We start from the raw sequence: 19,389 nt of genomic DNA on the forward strand, positions 1-19,389 counted from the left end.
CATCAAGTGAGCAAATGCTGTTGGAAAATGGCACCAATAGACTTACTCAATGCAGGGTTGCCACAAACATCCAGTTTTTAAAACAACAAAATATTTGTGAAATGCGGTAAACTGAAGCACAGTAAAAAAAAGTTTGCATGTGATTGTTATCTTCAAATGGTTATTAAGTCTTGATTACTCCGAGTTCCCCAGAGGAGGAGGATTATGTAAGTATAGGTCAGTGGAAGAGAGTCAAAATGTTAAGTTATTGTTTGTCTCTGCAATGGGAAGTGGGAGAGAAGAAAAGAACCAGCACTTTTCAAGTATCTTCTGTGCACATATTGCTACTTAAAACTCAAAATAGTTTTTTTAGGGTGGGTACCACTCAGTATGAAACCAGAGCTCAAAGAGGTAAAGTGATTGACTAAAAGTCACAAAATGGGAGTTAGGCTCTGAATCCTGATTAGTTTGACCTCAAAGTCTTGTGCTCTTTCCACTACACTCTTGAACAGTGTGTGTGCTGACCTTCTACACAAATATCCAAGTGTAACTTTCTTGTTGGGTTTCTGTATCTGAGATTCTGCATCTGCAGATTCAACCAACTGTGTACTACTGCAGTACGTAAGTACTGAAAAACCCACTTTTAAGAGGACTTGTGCAGTTCAAACCCATTTTGCTCAAGGGTCAGCTGTATTTAATTCAGCTGACCCTTGTGACATTTACTTGCCGTCCCTTAATGAGTGGCATTGATGTTGCATTGAAGGTTAGTATCAAGATACAGAAACAAAAAGTCACTGATTGTATTTTTGTCATTAATATTTCATTTGCCTGTAACACTATTCCTCATAGACTCTGACTGCAATGAGTTTTAAAACTCATGCTGTATCAGATAATAGATACTAAACCTACCTGTCTTTAAGGACAGTGTAAAACAGAGCCTGGCACAGTGTTGTAGGCTGATGAAGGTTTAGTGAATTTAACTGGGTATTATAGTTGGGAGATGCCTGTCTAGCGTGGACCTCATAACCTCTAAGGCTTATCATGGGCCAAAGTAATTATTTACACATTCCCCAAACTACTTTGTTTCAATACAGAATATTTATTAGAAGACTTAGGTAAACAAAGCCATGCTTAGGTACATAAAGTAAACCACTTATACACACGCCATTCTCAGTAAACTGTAAGAAAAAAAAGTAACACGAACAAAATTGTTTTCAAACAAGTTTTTATATTTTATATCCATCATATGTTCGTTTGCATGTTAGGAAGTTATTAGCACTGACATATAAACTTAGATGCAACTTTTTGATGAAGTTCACAAAAATTTGCATTGAAGTCTGAATGTAAATTACAGACTCTTACAAGCGTTTGAGAATAGAAATGTGATTGAAGATTTGCATTCCCAGATGTTTCAAGAAATCAAATGCTTTTCACTACCATGTGATAAGGATCTATGTTCAAATGAAAATTACTGGGGCACATTAATTCTTGAAGGGTATTATAATTTTCAGTTAATATAAGAAAGTAATAAACCTTTATATAGGGTGTCAACCATGAAGAGTTTAGGCTTTCCTAAGACTATGATTTCCAAATACCTGAAAAGAAAATCCTATGAAGTCTATATATTTTGATAATTAGTTGCAGAAGTCTGTAAAAAATGATTTAAGAATAATTGTAACGACAACTACCACGTATTGAAACCTTACTCTGTGCTAGGCACCAAGCTATGTACTTTGTATACATTATCCTATCTAATGTATATTATAACTCAACTGTGTAATAGTATTAGCTCTGTTTATAAACAAGAAAACAGGCTTAAGCAGTTAGCCAAGTTCAGCAAACAGCTTGTAAATGGTGTGACCAAGAGTTTAAAGCAAGCCTGACTGTGGTTCCAAAGCCAGAGTACCCAACCACTATATTGTATGACATCAGTGAAAGACCCCTCACCTGCTATCATGAGGGTGAACGGTTAAGAACTTACCTATGATACAGTCACAGAAGTATAATTTGCATTGTTAGACTAAGAAGCAAGACTGATTCAAGTGGAACACAAAAAACCTTGCTCATTTAAATAATTTTTATTTACACGTCTTTTCCCATCATCATTATTCTAATAAGATTATAAATACATAAACACCTGAGTACATGCAACACATTCCACAAAGGGAAAAAAATGTACAGCACAAGTGAAAAAAGAACCAAACTACTGTAAACAAAGTACTTTAAAAAAAGACCTTGTAACACATTCAGGCCATATTTATTTGAACATTTTCCAATAATTACCAAGGGATGTATCATTTATCAGTAATAGTCAAAATCTATTTTATTCTATAAGCCAAGTTTAGCATTTCAGTTAATCAAGTGAATAGCTGTTCCATTATGCAGTAGTAAAGGCAAGTCACATAGCATCAAAATGAAATCGATGAGCTTCTTGTCGTTTTTCTCTATCATCTGCTTTCTGAAAAAGAATTTTAGACTGGTTTATAAATGATAAGAAAATGTCAAAGACTTTCTGAAATATGAAATGGTTAATTAAAAAAGCCCTCAGCAATTAGTAGGTAAAAGTGTGATTTTATTATGCAATAATCTTATGAAATATTTTTATAGTTTACAGTAGTTATTCTATAATTAATGATCTCTTAAATTGAATTTAAAAAACCAACAAGCATTGTTCCTTAAAAGCTTAGTTTGTTATGTATTATTTATTTGAAAGTAGGAGTAAACATTAGATTTTTAAGAATGGAATCAACTATTACATTTTTCCCGTTCTTAATACTGCTGAATCTAATTATATTAAAGTGCATTAATTATTTTGGGGTTAACCTATTGATTTTGCATTGGGATATTGGTTCCTTGACCAGGAATGGAACCTGTGCCCCCTGCAGTGGAAGATGGATTCTTAACTACTCGACCACTAGGTTAAGTCCCATGTACTTGGAATTTTGAGGGATTAGAAAACTCCTCAGTTTTATATCTTGCTCTCATGGAGTTTATTAAAGCCTAGAATGAAAAACATACTAAAAACATACTAAATAACTCTATTTCAGGATAAAAATTGAAAAATGTTACTAAAACATAAGCAGTAACTCTTTCAGGATAAAAGCTGAAAAATGTTACCAAAATTCTGAGAGATTACTTTTGGTTGGCATGATGAAAGGGAAAGCTTTGAAAGACAGCATTTATGGAAATTAAGAGGGACATTCACTATAAGATGGGGGAAGAGCAGGAAAATCCTGGGAAATCTGGCAGGAGCATGGGATGTATGGAAGCAACTAGTAAGAGAAAGGTTGGAAAAGTGTATGGTGGAGTCACAAGAAGACTGTACCATGAAGGCTAGGCTAGTGGGTTACACATTTTAGGCAGGGGGTAGGCACCAAAGGTTTTTGAGCAGAGGAGTGACATGATTAAGACTAAAAGATGAGTAATCTGGCAGCATTGTGATAAATGGAGTGGAGGGGAGAGAATGGAATTTGGGAGGACAGGGAGGATGTAACAAGGAGTTGAACTCAACTAAATTAAAGTACTGATGTAAGGAATTCAGAAGTGGAGTCAGCTTCAGAGATTGTATGAAGGCACATACAGGAGGGCAACTGGTAAATCCTGTAGTGAGTAAGAAAGAAACTAGTTTTAAGTTGTTTGTAATCGATCTGGGTAGAAGTGTCATGGTGACAGTTGGAAGGAGGGAGCTTTAGAGAGAGATGAAGGCTGGGAAAGAATGAGGGCAGGAGGAGAAGGGAACAACAGAGGATGAGATGGCTGGATGGCATCACCGACTCAATGGACATGGGTTTGGGTGAACTCTGGGAGTTGGTGATGGACAGGGAGGCCTGGCATGCTGCGGTTCATGGGGTCACAAAGAGTCCGACACGACTGAGCGACTGAACTGAAGGCTGGGCATATCTGAGGATAGCTCATGCCATGATTTTAGATAAAACTAAAGTGGCAGGTGATTGCAGCCATGAAATTAAAAGACACTTACTCCTTGGAAGGAAAGTTATGACCAACCTAGACAGCATATTCAAAAGCAGAGACATTACTTTGTCAACAAAGGTCCGTCTAGTCAAGGCTATGCTTTTTCCAGTGGTCATGTATGGATGTGAGAGTTGGACTGTAAAGAAGCTGAGCGCCGAAGAATTGATGCTTTTGAACTGTGGTGTTGAAGACTCTTGAGAGTCCCTTAGACTGCAAGGAGATCCAACCAGTCCATCCTAAAGGAGATCAGTCCTGGGTGTTCATTGGAAGGACTGATGTTGAAACTGAAACTCCAGTAGTTTGGCCACCTGATGCAAAGAACTGAGTCATTGGGAAAGATCCTGATGCTGGGAAAGATTGAGGGCAGGAGGAGAAGGGGACGACAGAGGATGAGATGGTTGGATGGCATCACTGACTCAATGGACATGGGTTTGGGTGGACTCTGGGAGTTGGTGATGGACAGGGAAGCCTGGCATGCTGGGGTTCATGGGGCCGCAAAGAGTCGGACAAGACTGAGTGACTGAAGTGCGCTGAAAGTGGCAGGGGAATGTGTATAAAGAAGAGGGCATAGGGCAGACACTGTGGCAGAAAGAACAGCCAATAGGTGAAAGAGAAGTGGTCCAAGGGGAAGAAGAACCACAGTACCACAGGAAGAGGCAGTTTACAAATATGTATTTCGATCCATTCTTGTATTTAAAACTTTAGTTTTTAGCCACTGTATCATCATTGTGAGTCTGTTTATACTGTAATCAGACCTATTGTAAAATTAATAAAATTAATTTCTTTTCCTTCATAGGTCTAGAGCTATATAATATTTCATACTATGTTCTGAAACTTCAGATGAAAGTAAATTAGGGTCACCTCTGATCTTACCTCTTCTTTTTTAAACATTTATTTTTAATTGGAGGATAATTGCTTTACAGTGTTGTGTTGGTTTCTGCCATGATCTATCTTCTTAAGTTGCAACTGAATATGTAACTTTGTTATCATTTTTTATATGGAAGGAGTGATTTTTTTGGACAGACAAACCTATGAACATTTATTAAAACAATAATATATTCTCTTTCATAGTTAAAACTGGTAACATAAAACAGATGGTAATTTTAGTTAAAAAATGATCATTATAAGCATAACAGTCTAAAGGGAATAGGTGCAAAAAAGGAAGACATCTTTGTGACAAAGAAGCCCTTTTTGGAGAACATTTTTGGAACCTCCTAGTTGTGTAATGAATTCATATACAAATAGAAATTAACTTTTCCTCTTTATATCTAAATAACTAATAAATTTATATGAAAGCCTTTTGTTTCTCCTCATTAACATTATATAAAATTATACGTCTGGAGTTTTGTTTTTAATTATTATTTATGGTGTTATACTATAGAACAGAAATCAGTCTTGTTTAATGCAAAGCATGCCTGGTATTAATAGATGGCAAGGATGTTTATCACCCTGTTACTTCCCACCTAAACTCTCTCTGCTCTAATTGTTTATAAACAGATAGCTACTATTCCCTGGAAGAAAAGTCCATGGCTTTATTATTAACAGTAAATAATGAACACAGGTTCATTTAAGAAATGATTATTGTTTTTAAGGCCATTATGAAATTACTTCTAATTAAGCATTTTGATATACCTGTTGATTTGAGGGTATTCACTTTATTACTTTTGTGTAGTATCAGAATTTTAAAATACATAGTTTTCTTTGATTTGTAGGAATCACTGAGACATTAGTAACTTAAGGAGATGAAAGAAATTATCATCAATAATATGGACAGAACTTGAAAAATCAGAAAATCTTAGTCATGTGAAAAAGTTAAAGATAGTTTTTTAATTTAAAAAATGTTAAAAAAGCAACATATTACTATTATAAATAATCAAAGTTTCATTTAAGTGAACAAACCTTTTCCTGCCAATGCAAAATGCCAATTATCGCCAAGATGAAAACACAGACACCAATGAGAGCGATAGCAGTAAGTAGAACAATGTTGCTTGGTGTAAGATACAGTTTGGCACTCCAGCTGTAGATGAAAAGAGAAGAATTAAAATTCCACATTTAACTTAAAAATAACAAAATTCTATTGTGACCAAAAAGCAAAAGTTCTTATTAATTAATAATCAGTTCAGTCATTCATTAATTCTTCCACCTATATCCAATTCATTACAAGTAAAACAAAAGTAATTAAAATTATATAGGGTTAAGAATATTGACAAACCAGCAGAGTTCAGATTTTACTTAAAGAAATGAAACAGAAAAGAATTTTTGATTGAGATGCTTTGATACTTTTCCTTGCTCCTGTGAGAATTATTCTTGAGCAAACTCCAGGAGATAGTCAAGGACAGGGAAGCCTGGCGTGCTGCATACAGTTCATGGAGTTGCAGAGTCAGACACGACTTAGTGACTGAACAACCACCAGCACCTCTATGACAAACTTATTAAGGGTACTTTGGGCAATTTTAGACATTCTTTTTATGTCTTGTTTGACTTGTTGAATTTGAAACCTTGAACTTTAAGGTTAAATTGTCACATGATTTTGATAAGATTTCTGTATCTTAGTTTTTGACCCCTATTCACGTTTACTATGACTAAGTAAAATAACCCTATGTCCCCCAGGTGTAGATAAGTACTTGTGCAAAGTGTCATATTGGAAGGTTTACAATATTACAATGGCACTGTGAGACTTCTTACAAAATGATTTTAGTCCTTCAATGGCAATATACAAGCATTAGCATAAATAATATAACTAGCTCTTTCTTCTAAAACAGTCCACATAAAACCCTCAAAACCCTTGAAAACCATGAAAAACCTAAAACTGAAGTCTGTATCACCAACACTGCAGGTGGTTATATGTAAAGAACTTTTTGTTTTCTCTGAAAATAGATAATGGATATACTTTCATTTTAAATTTTAATAAAGGTAAGAATTATTCTGATAAATTGCAAGCAGTGATTGACTTATTTGGGGATAATTAAATTTACTGATCCGTAAGTTAGCCTCTCGTCAATAAATCTCAAAGTATACCTCAAACTAAAATCAATTTGGTTTTTATTATGTACATAAATTTGAAAGGAACATTTGTTTTTCAGAAAGAGCAAGAGAAACATGAAGAATGTTGAGCTCATTGAATAAAGGCTATAACAGAATTTCCCAGAAACTCAGAGGAAGAAAACCTTAAATACTGTTAATTAGTTGAGGTTAACTATTCTCAGTACCTTACTTCATACTTAAGAAAAAGTCCTTTCATGAGGTTTTTTGGGTGGTTTTAATTTAAAAATAGATTAAAAATGAATAAAGGAATTTTGGTAATAAAAAATACTAAAAGGCCAATACTCAGTTTCTTACTCAGAAGTAGTCATTCTTCTCAGTTTCTTATCTATGTATCTATCTATATATATAAATGTATATGCATAGTTATCTTCTAAAATCACAAATCATTGCTTATTATATATATTCTAAGTGCATTTTCCCTTTATTGTCTTTTATTTTACCACTCTTTTTAAGAGATTGTTCTATGTCATGATATTACATGATCTAGAAGTACTATAATTCATATAGTTTTGTGTAGATTCATTTTGTTATATATTTCAAAATTTTAATAGACTCATTAAAAAGGTCTGAACTCAGACCGTAACTGGCATTTTTGATGTTATCTTATTTCAAACATAATGCTGTAATAGAGTTGTTTTCTTAAGTAGTTTGGTTCCACTTCTGGGTATTTATCCAAAGAAAATGAAAACATTAATTAGAAAAAATACATGCAACCCTATGTTCACTGCGGCATTATATATAATAGTCAAGATAGTGAAAGCAACCTAAGTACCCATTGATAGATGAAGGGATAAAGAAGAACGTGAGTCCTCACTCTCTTTCCACATACACACATTTATACATATACACATACACACAATGGAGTATTTCTTAGCCATAAAATAGAATGAAATCTTGCCATTTGTGACAACATGGATGGACCTAGAGGGTATTACGCTAAGTGAAAAAAGAGAAAGACAGATACTGTATGATTTCATTTATATGGAATTTAAAAAATATAAGACAAATGAACAAACATAACAAAACAGGGTTACAGAGAATAAATAAGTGTTTGCCAGAGGGGAGAGGGAGGGGAGAGGGAAGGTGAGAAATGAGTGGGGTTGACTGAGAGGGACACACTTCCAGCTGCAATGTAAATGAGTCATGGATATGAAATGTACAATGTGGGGAATATAGTCAATGCTTATGTAATGTCTTTGATGACAGACTGTAATCAGACTTGACTGTGGTGATCATTTTGAAATGTACAGAAACATCGAATCACTGTATTCTGTATTCTGAGTGTGGAAGAATTGATGCTTTCAAACTGTGGTGCTGGAGAAGCTTCTTCAGGGTCCCTTGGACAGCAAGGAGATCAAACCAGTCAATCCTAAGGGAAGTGAACCCTGAACATTCATTGGAAGGATTGATGCTGAAGCTGAAGCTCCAATACTTTGGCCACCTGATACAAAGAACTGACTCACTGGAAAAGACTCTGATGCTGGGAAAGACTGAAGGTAGGAGGAGAAGGGGACGACAGAGGATGAGATGGTTGGATGGATGGCATCACTGACTCAATGGACATGAGTCTGAGCAAACTCCGGGAGATGGTAAAAGACAGAGAAGCCTGGCATGCTGCAGTCCATGGGGCACAAAGAGTCAGACATGACTTAGTGACTAAACAACAACATACTGTGTAACAGGAACTAACATAGTGTTGTAGGTCAGTTATATTATTTTTAAAAAATCATAGAAAAAGCTCAGACTTGTGGTTACCAGGGATGGGAGGTATGAGGGGAGGGAATTGGATGAAGGCAGTCAAAAGTTACAAACTTCCAGTTATAAGATAAACAAATACTAGGAATGTAATGTACAACACAATAAACAGAATTAACTCTGCCACATGTTATTTATGAAATTTGTTAAAAGAGTAAATCCTAAGAGTTCTTATCACAAGAAAAATATTTTTTCTGTTTTTTTAACTTTGTACCTATGTGAGATAATGGATGTTCATTAAACTTACTGTGATAACCATTTCATGATGTAACTAAGTCAAATCATAATGCCATATACCTTAAACTTACATAGTGCTGTATGTCAATTGTATCTCAATAAAACTGGAAGAAGAAAACAGTGTAGCATGTATTTTGAGAAGAAATATAATAAGCCACTAGGCACATACTCATAGGTTATTTTTTTCATATTGACATCAGAATGACCTTAATAACAAGTTCTATTTTTCCCAATGAAATTTAAGTGTTAATGAATACCTTTATCACCTACTTTTTGAAATAATGGAATCAACCTAATAAGTTAAAGAAAAATGAACAGATAAAGATTTAGAATTAAATGGTACATTATAAAAGGAACATGTTTTGCTGCTGCTAAGTTGCTTCAGTCGTGTCTGACTCTGTGCGACCCCACAGACGGCAGCCCACCAGGATCCTCTGTCCCTGGGATTCTCCAGGCAAGAACGCTGGAGTGGGTTGCCATTTCCTTCTCCAACGCATGAAAGTGAAAAGTGAAAGTGAAGTCGCTCAGTCGTGTCCGACCCTCATGGACTGCAGTCTTCCAGGCTCCTCCGTCCATGGGATTTTCTAGGCAAGAGTACTGGAGTGGGGTGCCATTGCCTTCTGCTAGTAAGGATAAAAATACCTATCATTCACTGAAAACAATATATGCTGGGTACTGTGTAAGCACATTTCATCCTCATCCTTGTAAGGCAGGTATTTTACCTCCCATTCTACAGTGTAGAAGGGCTTCCCTTGTGGCTCAGCTGGTAAAGAATCTGCCTGCAAGTGGACCTGGGATCAATCCCTGGGTTGGAAAGATTCCCTGGAGAAGGAAAGGCTACCCACTCCAGTATCCTGGACTGGAGAATTCCATGGACTGTACAGTCCTTCAGAGACAACAAGGAATAGCTTCCTGTTTTAGTCAGCTAGCAGTAGATTTGAGTTTCTTGCCTGGGTGTGTTGAACTTCAAAATTTCTGCCTAATCACTGTGGGACATAAACCACTTCTCAAAGCATTTGCTAAAAAGATCATTGCTTGTGAAGTTCAGCAGCCTAAAATTGTAGAATTTATGGCCAGTAAGCTGAGTTCTGTTCAGTTCAATTGCTCAGTCGTGTCCGACTCTTTGCGACCCCATGGACTGTAGCACGCTAGGCCTCCCTGTCCATCACCAACTCCCGGAGTTTGCCCATTAAGTTGGTGATGCCATCCAACCATCTCATCCTCTGTCATCCCCTTCTCCCGCCTTCAATCTTTCCCAGCATCAGGGTCTTTTCAAATGAGTCAGCTCTTCGCATCAGATCAGCTTATTTAATAACTGAAGACCAGCTTATTTAATCAGAACATGTATAAATCCCTAGTTAACCTGCTGTTTTTCTAATAAAGTCTAATTTGTTCTTCGTGGAAAATGTCAGGGATCTTATGTATAGGTATGTTTAGCCATTTAAAGTTTGCTGTAAGCAAACTTAAGTGATGACACTCATAGGAACACAACAGAAACAGAGCTTTAAAAAGATGTCTATGATTCAGAGTTGACAGTATTTTTACCAAATTCAATTCAAGCAAGGACATTACCTTCGAGGAACGTTGGGAGGATATGGAATGACAATTAGCTGAGAATTTGGAATGATTGCAGTCCATTCTTGTTTTCGTACAGACTAGAAAAAGAATATTTAAGAACATTTAACATTCAGTACACTTTAAAAACATGATTATTCTAAATAAGGAAAAAGCTTAAGTATTCTTTAATAAATTGAAATCCTAGGTATGGATTAAGCTAAATTTATATATATAAGGTTCCAAATAGGGCTCCTATTTGCAAAAATTTCTTCATCTTTTCAGGGAAGGATTATATTTCTGTCTTATGGATACATTAATTCAACTAGTATTTATAGAACACTCTTTTGTAGCAGGCACTGTTCAAAGTGTTAAGTACAAATGCTGCTTTGGAACTAAAATTCAAGTTGAGGTGGAGTCTGACAGTAATAAAAATAAAAATATTTGGTATGTTAGATGGTGAAAATGATGAGAAAAAGCAGGGAAGAAGAGGGGTAGGAAGTCTTAAGGTATATTTTCAAATTATAATGTTCTGTATGTAAGATAAGCTTAGATCAGTCACTACCAATGAATTTTTAAAATTCTTTAAAGGAAATGAAAATATTTAGATTCAATATTTAAACAGTAAATATTAAAAAACAGATTACTTGTAAATTTTTACTCACCTTCTCTCCAGATGGACGTGGAATACCAACATAAAGATGATCAAGAAAATTGGCACTTCGACCTAAGCCAAGTACATTATATGGTAGTTGGAGAGCTAAATGTGCCGACTGGCTAAGTTGTCCAGCTAAATTTATTTTTAAAAAAGAAAAAAGAACAATACATCTTTGGAGACACTGTTCTTATCAAATATTAAAATTATAAAATGTTAAAAATTTGGTTTCTATAACTTACCTTTATAAGGATAAAAATGTGAAATGAAATGCCTGGTTCATAATAAATAGTAATAATTCACTTTTTAAAGATAACAGCGAATTGAGAAATAATTCACACTTCATAAAATCACCCATTTCAAGTATAAGTTGAGTGATTCTGAGTATCTTCAATCAAATTTTATAACAGTTTCATCATCCCCAAAAATGCCATAACCATTAGCAATTATTCCTATTTCTAACCCCTGCTCTTCCAGATGCAGGTAACCATTAGTCTACTTTTTTATATCAATACATTTGCCTATCCTGGAGATTCATATAAATGCAATCATGTAGTGTGTGCTCTTGATGAAGGATGCTGCTGTGAACATTCACATACAAGCTTTTGTGTCAACTTCTGTTTTCCAAAATGGCTGTATCATTCCACAGTTGTAAGAATAATATATGAGGGTTCCAGTTTTTCCATATTCTTATCAACATTTTCTCTATCTTTTGATCACAGCCATTCTAGTGGTTATGAAGTGGTATATCATTGTGGCCTTCATTTGCATTTACCTAATAACTAATGTTGTTTTCTTTTCATGTGCTTATTGGCCATTTTTGTAGCTTCCTTTTTAGGTCTCAAAGTTTATAGTTGTCTTTCATTCTTGATTTTAGTAATTTGAGTCTTCTCTTTTTCTTGAACAGTCTAGCTAAAGGTATGTCTATTTTGTTACTCTTAAAAAACCCAACTTTTGGTTCAGCTGGGTTTTCTCTGATTTCCTATCCCCGACATATTTCTCTCATTATATCCTGTCTTCTGTTTCCTTTGGGCTTAATTTGCTGTTCTTTTTATAGTTTCTTGAAATAGATGGTTAGGTTATTGATTTCAGACTGTTCTAGGTATAATAAATTTCCCTCTAAGAACTGCTTTAGCTGCATCCCATTTATTTTGGTATGCTGTTTTTTTTTTTTTTTTCATTCACCTATTTTCTAGTATCTATTGTGATTTCTTCTTTGACCCACTGGGTTTTTAGGAGTGTTGTTTCATTTCCAGATATATATTTTAAATGGGTTATATTTAATGGGTCTTTGCTGTGCATGGGCTTTCTCTAGTTTCAGTGAGAGGGGGCAAGTCTGCAACTAGAGAAACTCAACTCTTTTGGTTACTCTCATGGTACAATTTATCCCATTTTTTAAAACTTTCAACTTTTTATATCTTTAAATATTAAGTGTTTCTCTTGCAGGTAGCACCTAGTTGAGTCATATTTTAATATCCATTCTGCTGATCTCTGCCTTTTGATATGGGTATTTATTCCATTTACATTCAATGTAATTACTGATAAGGTAGGACTTTTGCCTGCTATTTGCTATTGGTTTTCTGTATGTCTTTTTAACTTTTCTATTTCTCCATTGCTGCTTTCTTTTAATTGTTTTCTATTACAGCATTTTAATTCTGTAGTTTCTTTTATTATATATTTTCTGAGCTGTTTTCTTAGTGGTTACCCTGGGAACTGCAACTAGCATATTAACTTAACAAAATAACTTAATACCTAGCACATAACAACAACTTTGCTCCAAAGTTCCCACCCTTTTGTGTTATTGTTATTATACAAATTTATGTTTTTATATATTCAGCCCATCAACACAAATCTGTAATTACTTTATGCAGTTGTTTTGTAAATCACTTAGGAAATCTCCCTTTAGTATTTTTGAAGAGTGGGCTGTTAGTGATGAATTCTATTTTTATCTCAGTTCAGTTCATTTCAGTTGCTCAGTTGTGTCCGACTCTTTGCGACCCCATGAATCGCAGCACTCCAGGCCTCCCTGTCCATCACCAACTCCCGGAGTTCACCCAAACTCATGTCCATAGAGCCAGTGATGCCATCTAGCCATTTCATCCTCTGTCGTCCCCTTCTCCTGCCCCCAGTCCCTCCCAGCATCAGAATCTTTTCCAATGAGTCAACTCTTCGCATGAGGTGGCCAAACTACTGGAGTTTCAGCTGTAGCACGAGTCCTTCCAAAGAACACCCAGGACTGATCTTCTTTAGAATGGACTGGTTGGATCTCCTTGCAGTCCAAGGGACTCTCAAGAATCTTATCCAACACCACAGTTCAAAAGCATCGAATCTTCAGCACTCAGCTTTCTTCACAGTCCAATTTTCACATCCATACATGACCACTGGAAAAATCATAGCCTTGACTAGACGGACCTTTGTTGACAAAGTAATGTCTCTGCTTTTCAATATGCTATCTAGGTTGGTCATAACTTTCCTTTGAAGGATAGCTTTGGCACATATATGGGGTTGGTCAAAAAGTTCATTTGGGTTTCTCTGCTTTTATGGAAAAACCCAAATGAACTTTTTGGCCAATCCAACAGAATTCTTGATTGACAGGTGTTTTTTTTTTTTTTTTCCCCTCCTTTCAGCACTTTGAATGTATCATCCCCTTCTGCCTTCTGTGGTTTCTGATGAGAAGTCGGCTGTTAATCTTGTTGAGGCTCCTTCACATGTAACTAACTGCATCCTTCTTGCTGCTATGAAGTCTCTTTTTGTCTCTATTTTTCATACTTTACGTGTCTCAGTGGTGACTCTTTGAGTTACTTTCAGTTTGTTGAGTTTCTCATATGTGCAGATTAGTGTTTTTCATCATATTTGGATGGTTTCAGCCATTACTTCTTCAGATATTTATTCTGCCCCTTTCTCTATTTTGGGCTTCCTTGGTGGCTCAGATGGGAAAGAATCTGCTTGCAATGCAGGAGACCTGGGTTTGATCCCTGGGGAGGGAAGATCCCCTGGAGAAGGGCATGGCAACCCACTCCAGTATTCTTGCCTGGGAAATCCCATGGACAGAGGAGCCTGGCGGGCTACAGCTCATGGGGTTGCAAAGAGTTGGACACATCTGAATGACTACCACTTTCACTTTTCTCTCTCTTTAAGACTTGCTTTATGCATACATTGGTATGTTTGATGGTGGTTTCACAGGTTCTGAGGGTTTTTTTTCTTTCTGTAAACTTGCAATTAACCTATATTTAGGATTGCTAAAAAGATGTTTGCTTCTTGGAAGGAAAGCTATAACAAACCTAACTAGCGTATTAAAAAGCAGAGACATCACTTTGCATATAGTGATGCATATAGACAAAGGTGCATATCGTCAAAGCTATGATTTTTCTAGTAGTCATGTACAGATATGAGAGTTGGACCATAAATAAGGCTGAATGCTGAACAATTGATGCTTTTGAATTGTGGTGCTGGAGAAGACTCTTGAGAGTCCTTGGACTGCAAGGAGATGAAACCAGTGAACTGAATATTCACTGGAAGGACTGTTGCTGAAGCTCAAGTTCCAATCAAGTGACTTTGGTCACTTGATGCAAAGAGCTGATTCACTGGAAAAGACCCTGATGCTGGGAAAGATTGAGGGTCAGAGGAGAAGGGGATGATGACAAAGGATAAGATGGTTGGATGGCATCACCAACTCAATGGACTTGAGTTTGAGCAAACTCTGGGAGGTAGTGAAGGATAGGTAAGCCTGGTGTGTTGCAGTCCACGAGGTCACAAACAGCTGGACACAACTTAGCGACTGAACAACAATTCTTTTTCCAGCTCAAATCTGTTGTTGCGTACTCTACAGAAATTTTTGATTCAGTTATTGTACTTTTCAACTCTAGAGTTTCTACTTGATTTTTAAAAATGATCTTTACTTCTTATTTGTATCTTCTTTTAGTGAGACACAGTTGTCATGCTTACTTTAGGTTTTTTAATCCTAGTTTCCTTTAGGTCTTTGAGCATGTTTATAATAGCCAATTCACAGGTTCTTTTAACTAAGTCTAACATCACTGTGCACATTTTCTATTGTCTGCATTTTTTTTTTTTTAATGTGTATGTGTTTTTACAAGATAGCTTTCGCTTTCATTTCTTGCTTGAGCAGTGCCTCAAGGTAGCATAATCAAGCTATGTATTAAATGAGGTAGTTTCCCTTCTAGGCACGTTTTTAGATGTCCAAGAAGATGTTCCAGCATTTCAAGTTGCCTATGGTTGTCGAGTGCCTTGGGACTTCCTTTTATGTTTTGGCCAGGCTTTTGTTTACTACATCTGGGATTTTGCCAGCACACTATTGTTTTTGGTAATGTTTTGAAGGGATTGGGCTTTTCTTTTCCCCGTGCTAGGTTGAACTCTGAGTCAAATCTGATAGCCCCAACATTCTGAGAATGGAGATTTCCTAAGGAGTTGCTAGTTTAGACAAATACTGATAGTGTTATAGGGATGAGAATTTTAATGGGGCTCCAAAGGTCAGTCTTGTCCACTGACTGTGAGGCTCCTAGCTATTTATGGCTGCTGCACCATTTAGTAGACAGGGGAGGTGGGATGGAAACAGTTCACGTTAAAATGCCCCAGACCCTGCCGTCTTAAGAATCAGGAGTTCCTCCTGGATAGACAGTGCTCAGAACATTCTGTGGCTTTGGTTAATTTCCAGAGTTCTGAAATAGTTAATATTATTTAGCCAGCATTTTTTTTTTGTTTGCTTATTGGTGGGGGGAGGGGACAGCAGGTTCATGAAGTCCTTACACTGGCATTCCAAAAATCAATCTCTCCTATTATAACTCACTTTTAAAGACTGTTATTTACTTGCTAGGTATTTTCAACATAATTAAACAAACTATTTAAATGACAGGGTTACTTAATATCTAAATACTATAATCTGCTATGGAGTCTGCTAAACATCTACTAATGTTACCCAGAAATATGAAATCATTGGAAAGTATATATATCTAATTTTTTATATAATTCTTATGTTAGTAAGAGAAAGGTATAATGAAAAGGAACAGTGAATTTAGGGATAACTGTTAATAAAGTTTATGTATGTAAAACTATAAAGCAATATAGTTAATTGCAAGGGGTATGGAATTACTTTGCCTTGTAGACTTAGCTGATTGAATGAAAATGCTTAAAAGAGTGCTTCAAATATAGTAAACACTGTTAAAGTAAATGTTAAATATATACATATTTCATTATACTTAGCAAAGACTGACTTAATAGACATCAAACTAGACTTATAAACTGTTTCTCTATAACTACCTCACTGAAAAGAACCAAATAAAAACATTTATCAATACTCTGTTAAGAAGATCATAGAACATAAATTCCAAATAAAACTGTATATTTCCTAAGAAAACTTAAAAACTATTAAAAAGAATAATGAAAATAAATTATCAAAAAATCTCAAAATGAAGACATAGTTACATTTTAGCATACTTTAAAAAAATTTTAGCATACTTTTAATCATGTAATTTTCTGCCTAGGCATGTGCATGAACAAGTAAACACATTAACACACTTTATTATTACTGCCCTTCACTCAATGTTATTTCATAAATATTCTCATGTTATTAACATTTTTAAAAATAGATGTGCGGAGAGAAAGATTACTGGAACACTGAAATCCCATTAAAAGAAAACCAAAGATAACAGTTAAAAGACAGACAATACACAAGCCTTTAAAAATTATTTTTATAAAAGTGTATCTATACAGATGTTATAAGAAACATAACTTCATTGTTTACATAGTATCCTCTTATTCCATAATTTAAAATTAACATTTTACTGATGGATATTAAGGATTTCTCCTAATATTCATTATTATAAACAATGCTTTAGTGAACATCTCTGCATCCCAATATTTGTCTGCATCCAAATTATTTTCTTAACATTCCTATACACAGAATACTAGAGGATGGAGCATTTATTGGGTAAATCATTTCAACAAATGGTGTTGGGACATGGGGATGAATACATGTAAGGGAAAACCTGATTTCTAAAAATAGATTGTACTACTTTACACAAACACTAGCTTTTAATGAAAGCACCCTTTTCATTCTATTCTTTGTTTTTTTGAGGTGAAATTCATATAATACACACTTAACCATTTTAAAGTATAAAATCAGGTGGCCTTTAGTGTATTCACAATATTGTATAACCACAGCTCTCATTAATCTCCATACTCAGATAAGTAATAACTCCTTATTTCCTCTCCCCTGGTATTCTCAAACCTGCTTTCAGTCTCTACAGATTTGTCTCTTCCACATGTGTCATGTAAGACATGATCATTTGTGTCTGCCTTTTTTCACTTATAGTAATGTTTTCAAGGGTCATATAAACTATAGCAAGTATCAGTGCTTTGTTCCTTTGTATGGTTGAATAATATTCCTTATGTGTGTGTGCACATGCAAAGTTGGCTTCAGTCGTGTCCAACTCTTTGCAAACCTATGGATGGTAGCCCACCAGGCTCCTCTGTCCATGGGATTCTCCAGGCAAGAACACTGGAGTGGCTTGCCATGTTCTCCTCCAGGGAATCTCCCCCTCCGGGGGATCTTCCCAACCCAGGGATCAAACCTCCATCTCTTATGTATCCTGAATTGGCAGGCAGGTTCTTTTCCACTAGCACCACCTGGGAAGCCTCATATTCCTTGTATATTAAAATACTTTGCTTGTCCATTTATCCATATATAGACATCTGGCTTGACTCCACTTTTTGGCTGAGTAATGCTATGAAAATGGATGTACAGATACCACTTTGAGACCCTGATTTCAATTTCTTTTGGGTATTTATTAAACTAGCAATGAAACTGCTGAATCATATGGTAATTCTGTTTAATTTTTTAAGAAATTGCCATTTTACATGTTCACTAGCAATGATTCAGAGTTCTTATATTTTCATCCTCATTGACACTTGTTCTTTTTTCATTAAAGCCATCCCAATGATTGTAAAGTGGTAATTCTGTGGTTTGATTTGCACTTCCTTCATGACCAATGATGTTGAATGTCTTTCCTTGTTGGTCATTTGTATTTCTTCTTTGGTTTTAGTTCACTGATTCCTAAGATGTTGATTGACCATGTCCTGCTTGATTGACCACATCCAATTTACCTTGACTCGTAGACCTAACATGTCCTGCTTGATTGACCACATCCAATTTACCTTGACTCGTAGACCTAACATTCCAGGTTCCAATGCAATATTGTTCTTTACAGCATTATACTTTACTTTCACCACCAGATACATCCACAACTGAGTGTCATTTCTGCTTTGGCTCAGCCTCTTCATTCTTCCTGGAGCTATTTCTCCACTCTTCTCCAGTATTATACTGGACAGCTACCAACTAGGGGAGGGGGTCTCAACTTCCTGTGTCACGCCTTTCTGCCTTTTCATATTGTTCATGAGGGTTCTTCAGGTAAGAACACTGGAGTGGTTTGACATTTCCCTATCCAGCAGACCATGTTTTGTCAGAACTCTCCACCATGACTCTCCATCTTGAGTGGCCTTGCATGACATGGCTCATAGCTTCATTGAGTACCCACGTCTAATCCATGTGATCATTTTGGTTAGTTTTCTGTGATTGTGGTTTTCATTCTGGAGGCTGTGGGACTGTAGTTCTTGTTTCTTCTGTCTGCCTTCTGACGGATGAGGATAAGAGGCATGTGCAAGCTTCCTGATGGGAAGTGGGGAAAACTGGGTCTTCCTCTGGTGGACCGACTCATTTGAAAAGACCCTGATGCTGGGAAAGATTGAAGGCAGGAGGAGAAGGGGATGACAGATGATGAGATGGTTGGATGGCATCACCAACTCAAAAGACATGAGTTTGAGTAAACTCTGGGAGTTGGTGATGGACAGGGAGGCCTGGCATGCTGCAGTCCATGGGGTCGCAAAGAGCTGGACACGACTGAGCAACTGAACTGATCTGGTGGACAAGGCCATGCTCGGTAAATCTTTAATCCATTTGCCTGCTGATGGATGGGGCTGTGCTCCCTCCTTGTTAGTTGTTTGGCGAGAGAAGACCCAGTCCTGGAGTCTACAGGCTCTATTGTAGGGCTAATGGCAACCTCCAAGAGGACTTATGCCAACATGTGCCTCCAAGGACTGCTATTGCCAGTGCCCCTGTCCTGGTGGCAAATTACTGGCAGCACATGCCTCTGCAAAAGACCCTCAAACACGCACAAACA

At 36.2% G+C, this 19,389-nt stretch overlaps 1 protein-coding gene across 1 annotated transcript in view; it reads right to left on the minus strand.

Moving 5' to 3' along the window:
- Positions 1–1,187: 1,187 nt before the first annotated feature.
- Positions 1,188–19,389, minus strand: part of ITFG1 (integrin alpha FG-GAP repeat containing 1) — a 299,997-nt gene continuing 281,795 nt past the window's right edge. Inside the window, exons 15-18 of the mRNA NM_001038532.1 lie at positions 11,208–11,332; positions 10,561–10,643; positions 5,851–5,968; positions 1,188–2,437 (exon numbers count right to left, since the gene is read on the minus strand). Of these exons, the coding sequence (NP_001033621.1) occupies positions 2,378–2,437; positions 5,851–5,968; positions 10,561–10,643; positions 11,208–11,332 (386 nt within the window). The 3' untranslated portion in view covers positions 1,188–2,377. The remainder of the gene's footprint in view (positions 2,438–5,850; positions 5,969–10,560; positions 10,644–11,207; positions 11,333–19,389) is intronic.

This window comes from Bos taurus, chromosome 18, assembly GCF_002263795.3.
Source record: "Bos taurus isolate L1 Dominette 01449 registration number 42190680 breed Hereford chromosome 18, ARS-UCD2.0, whole genome shotgun sequence".
Lineage (NCBI taxonomy): Eukaryota > Metazoa > Chordata > Mammalia > Artiodactyla > Bovidae > Bos > Bos taurus.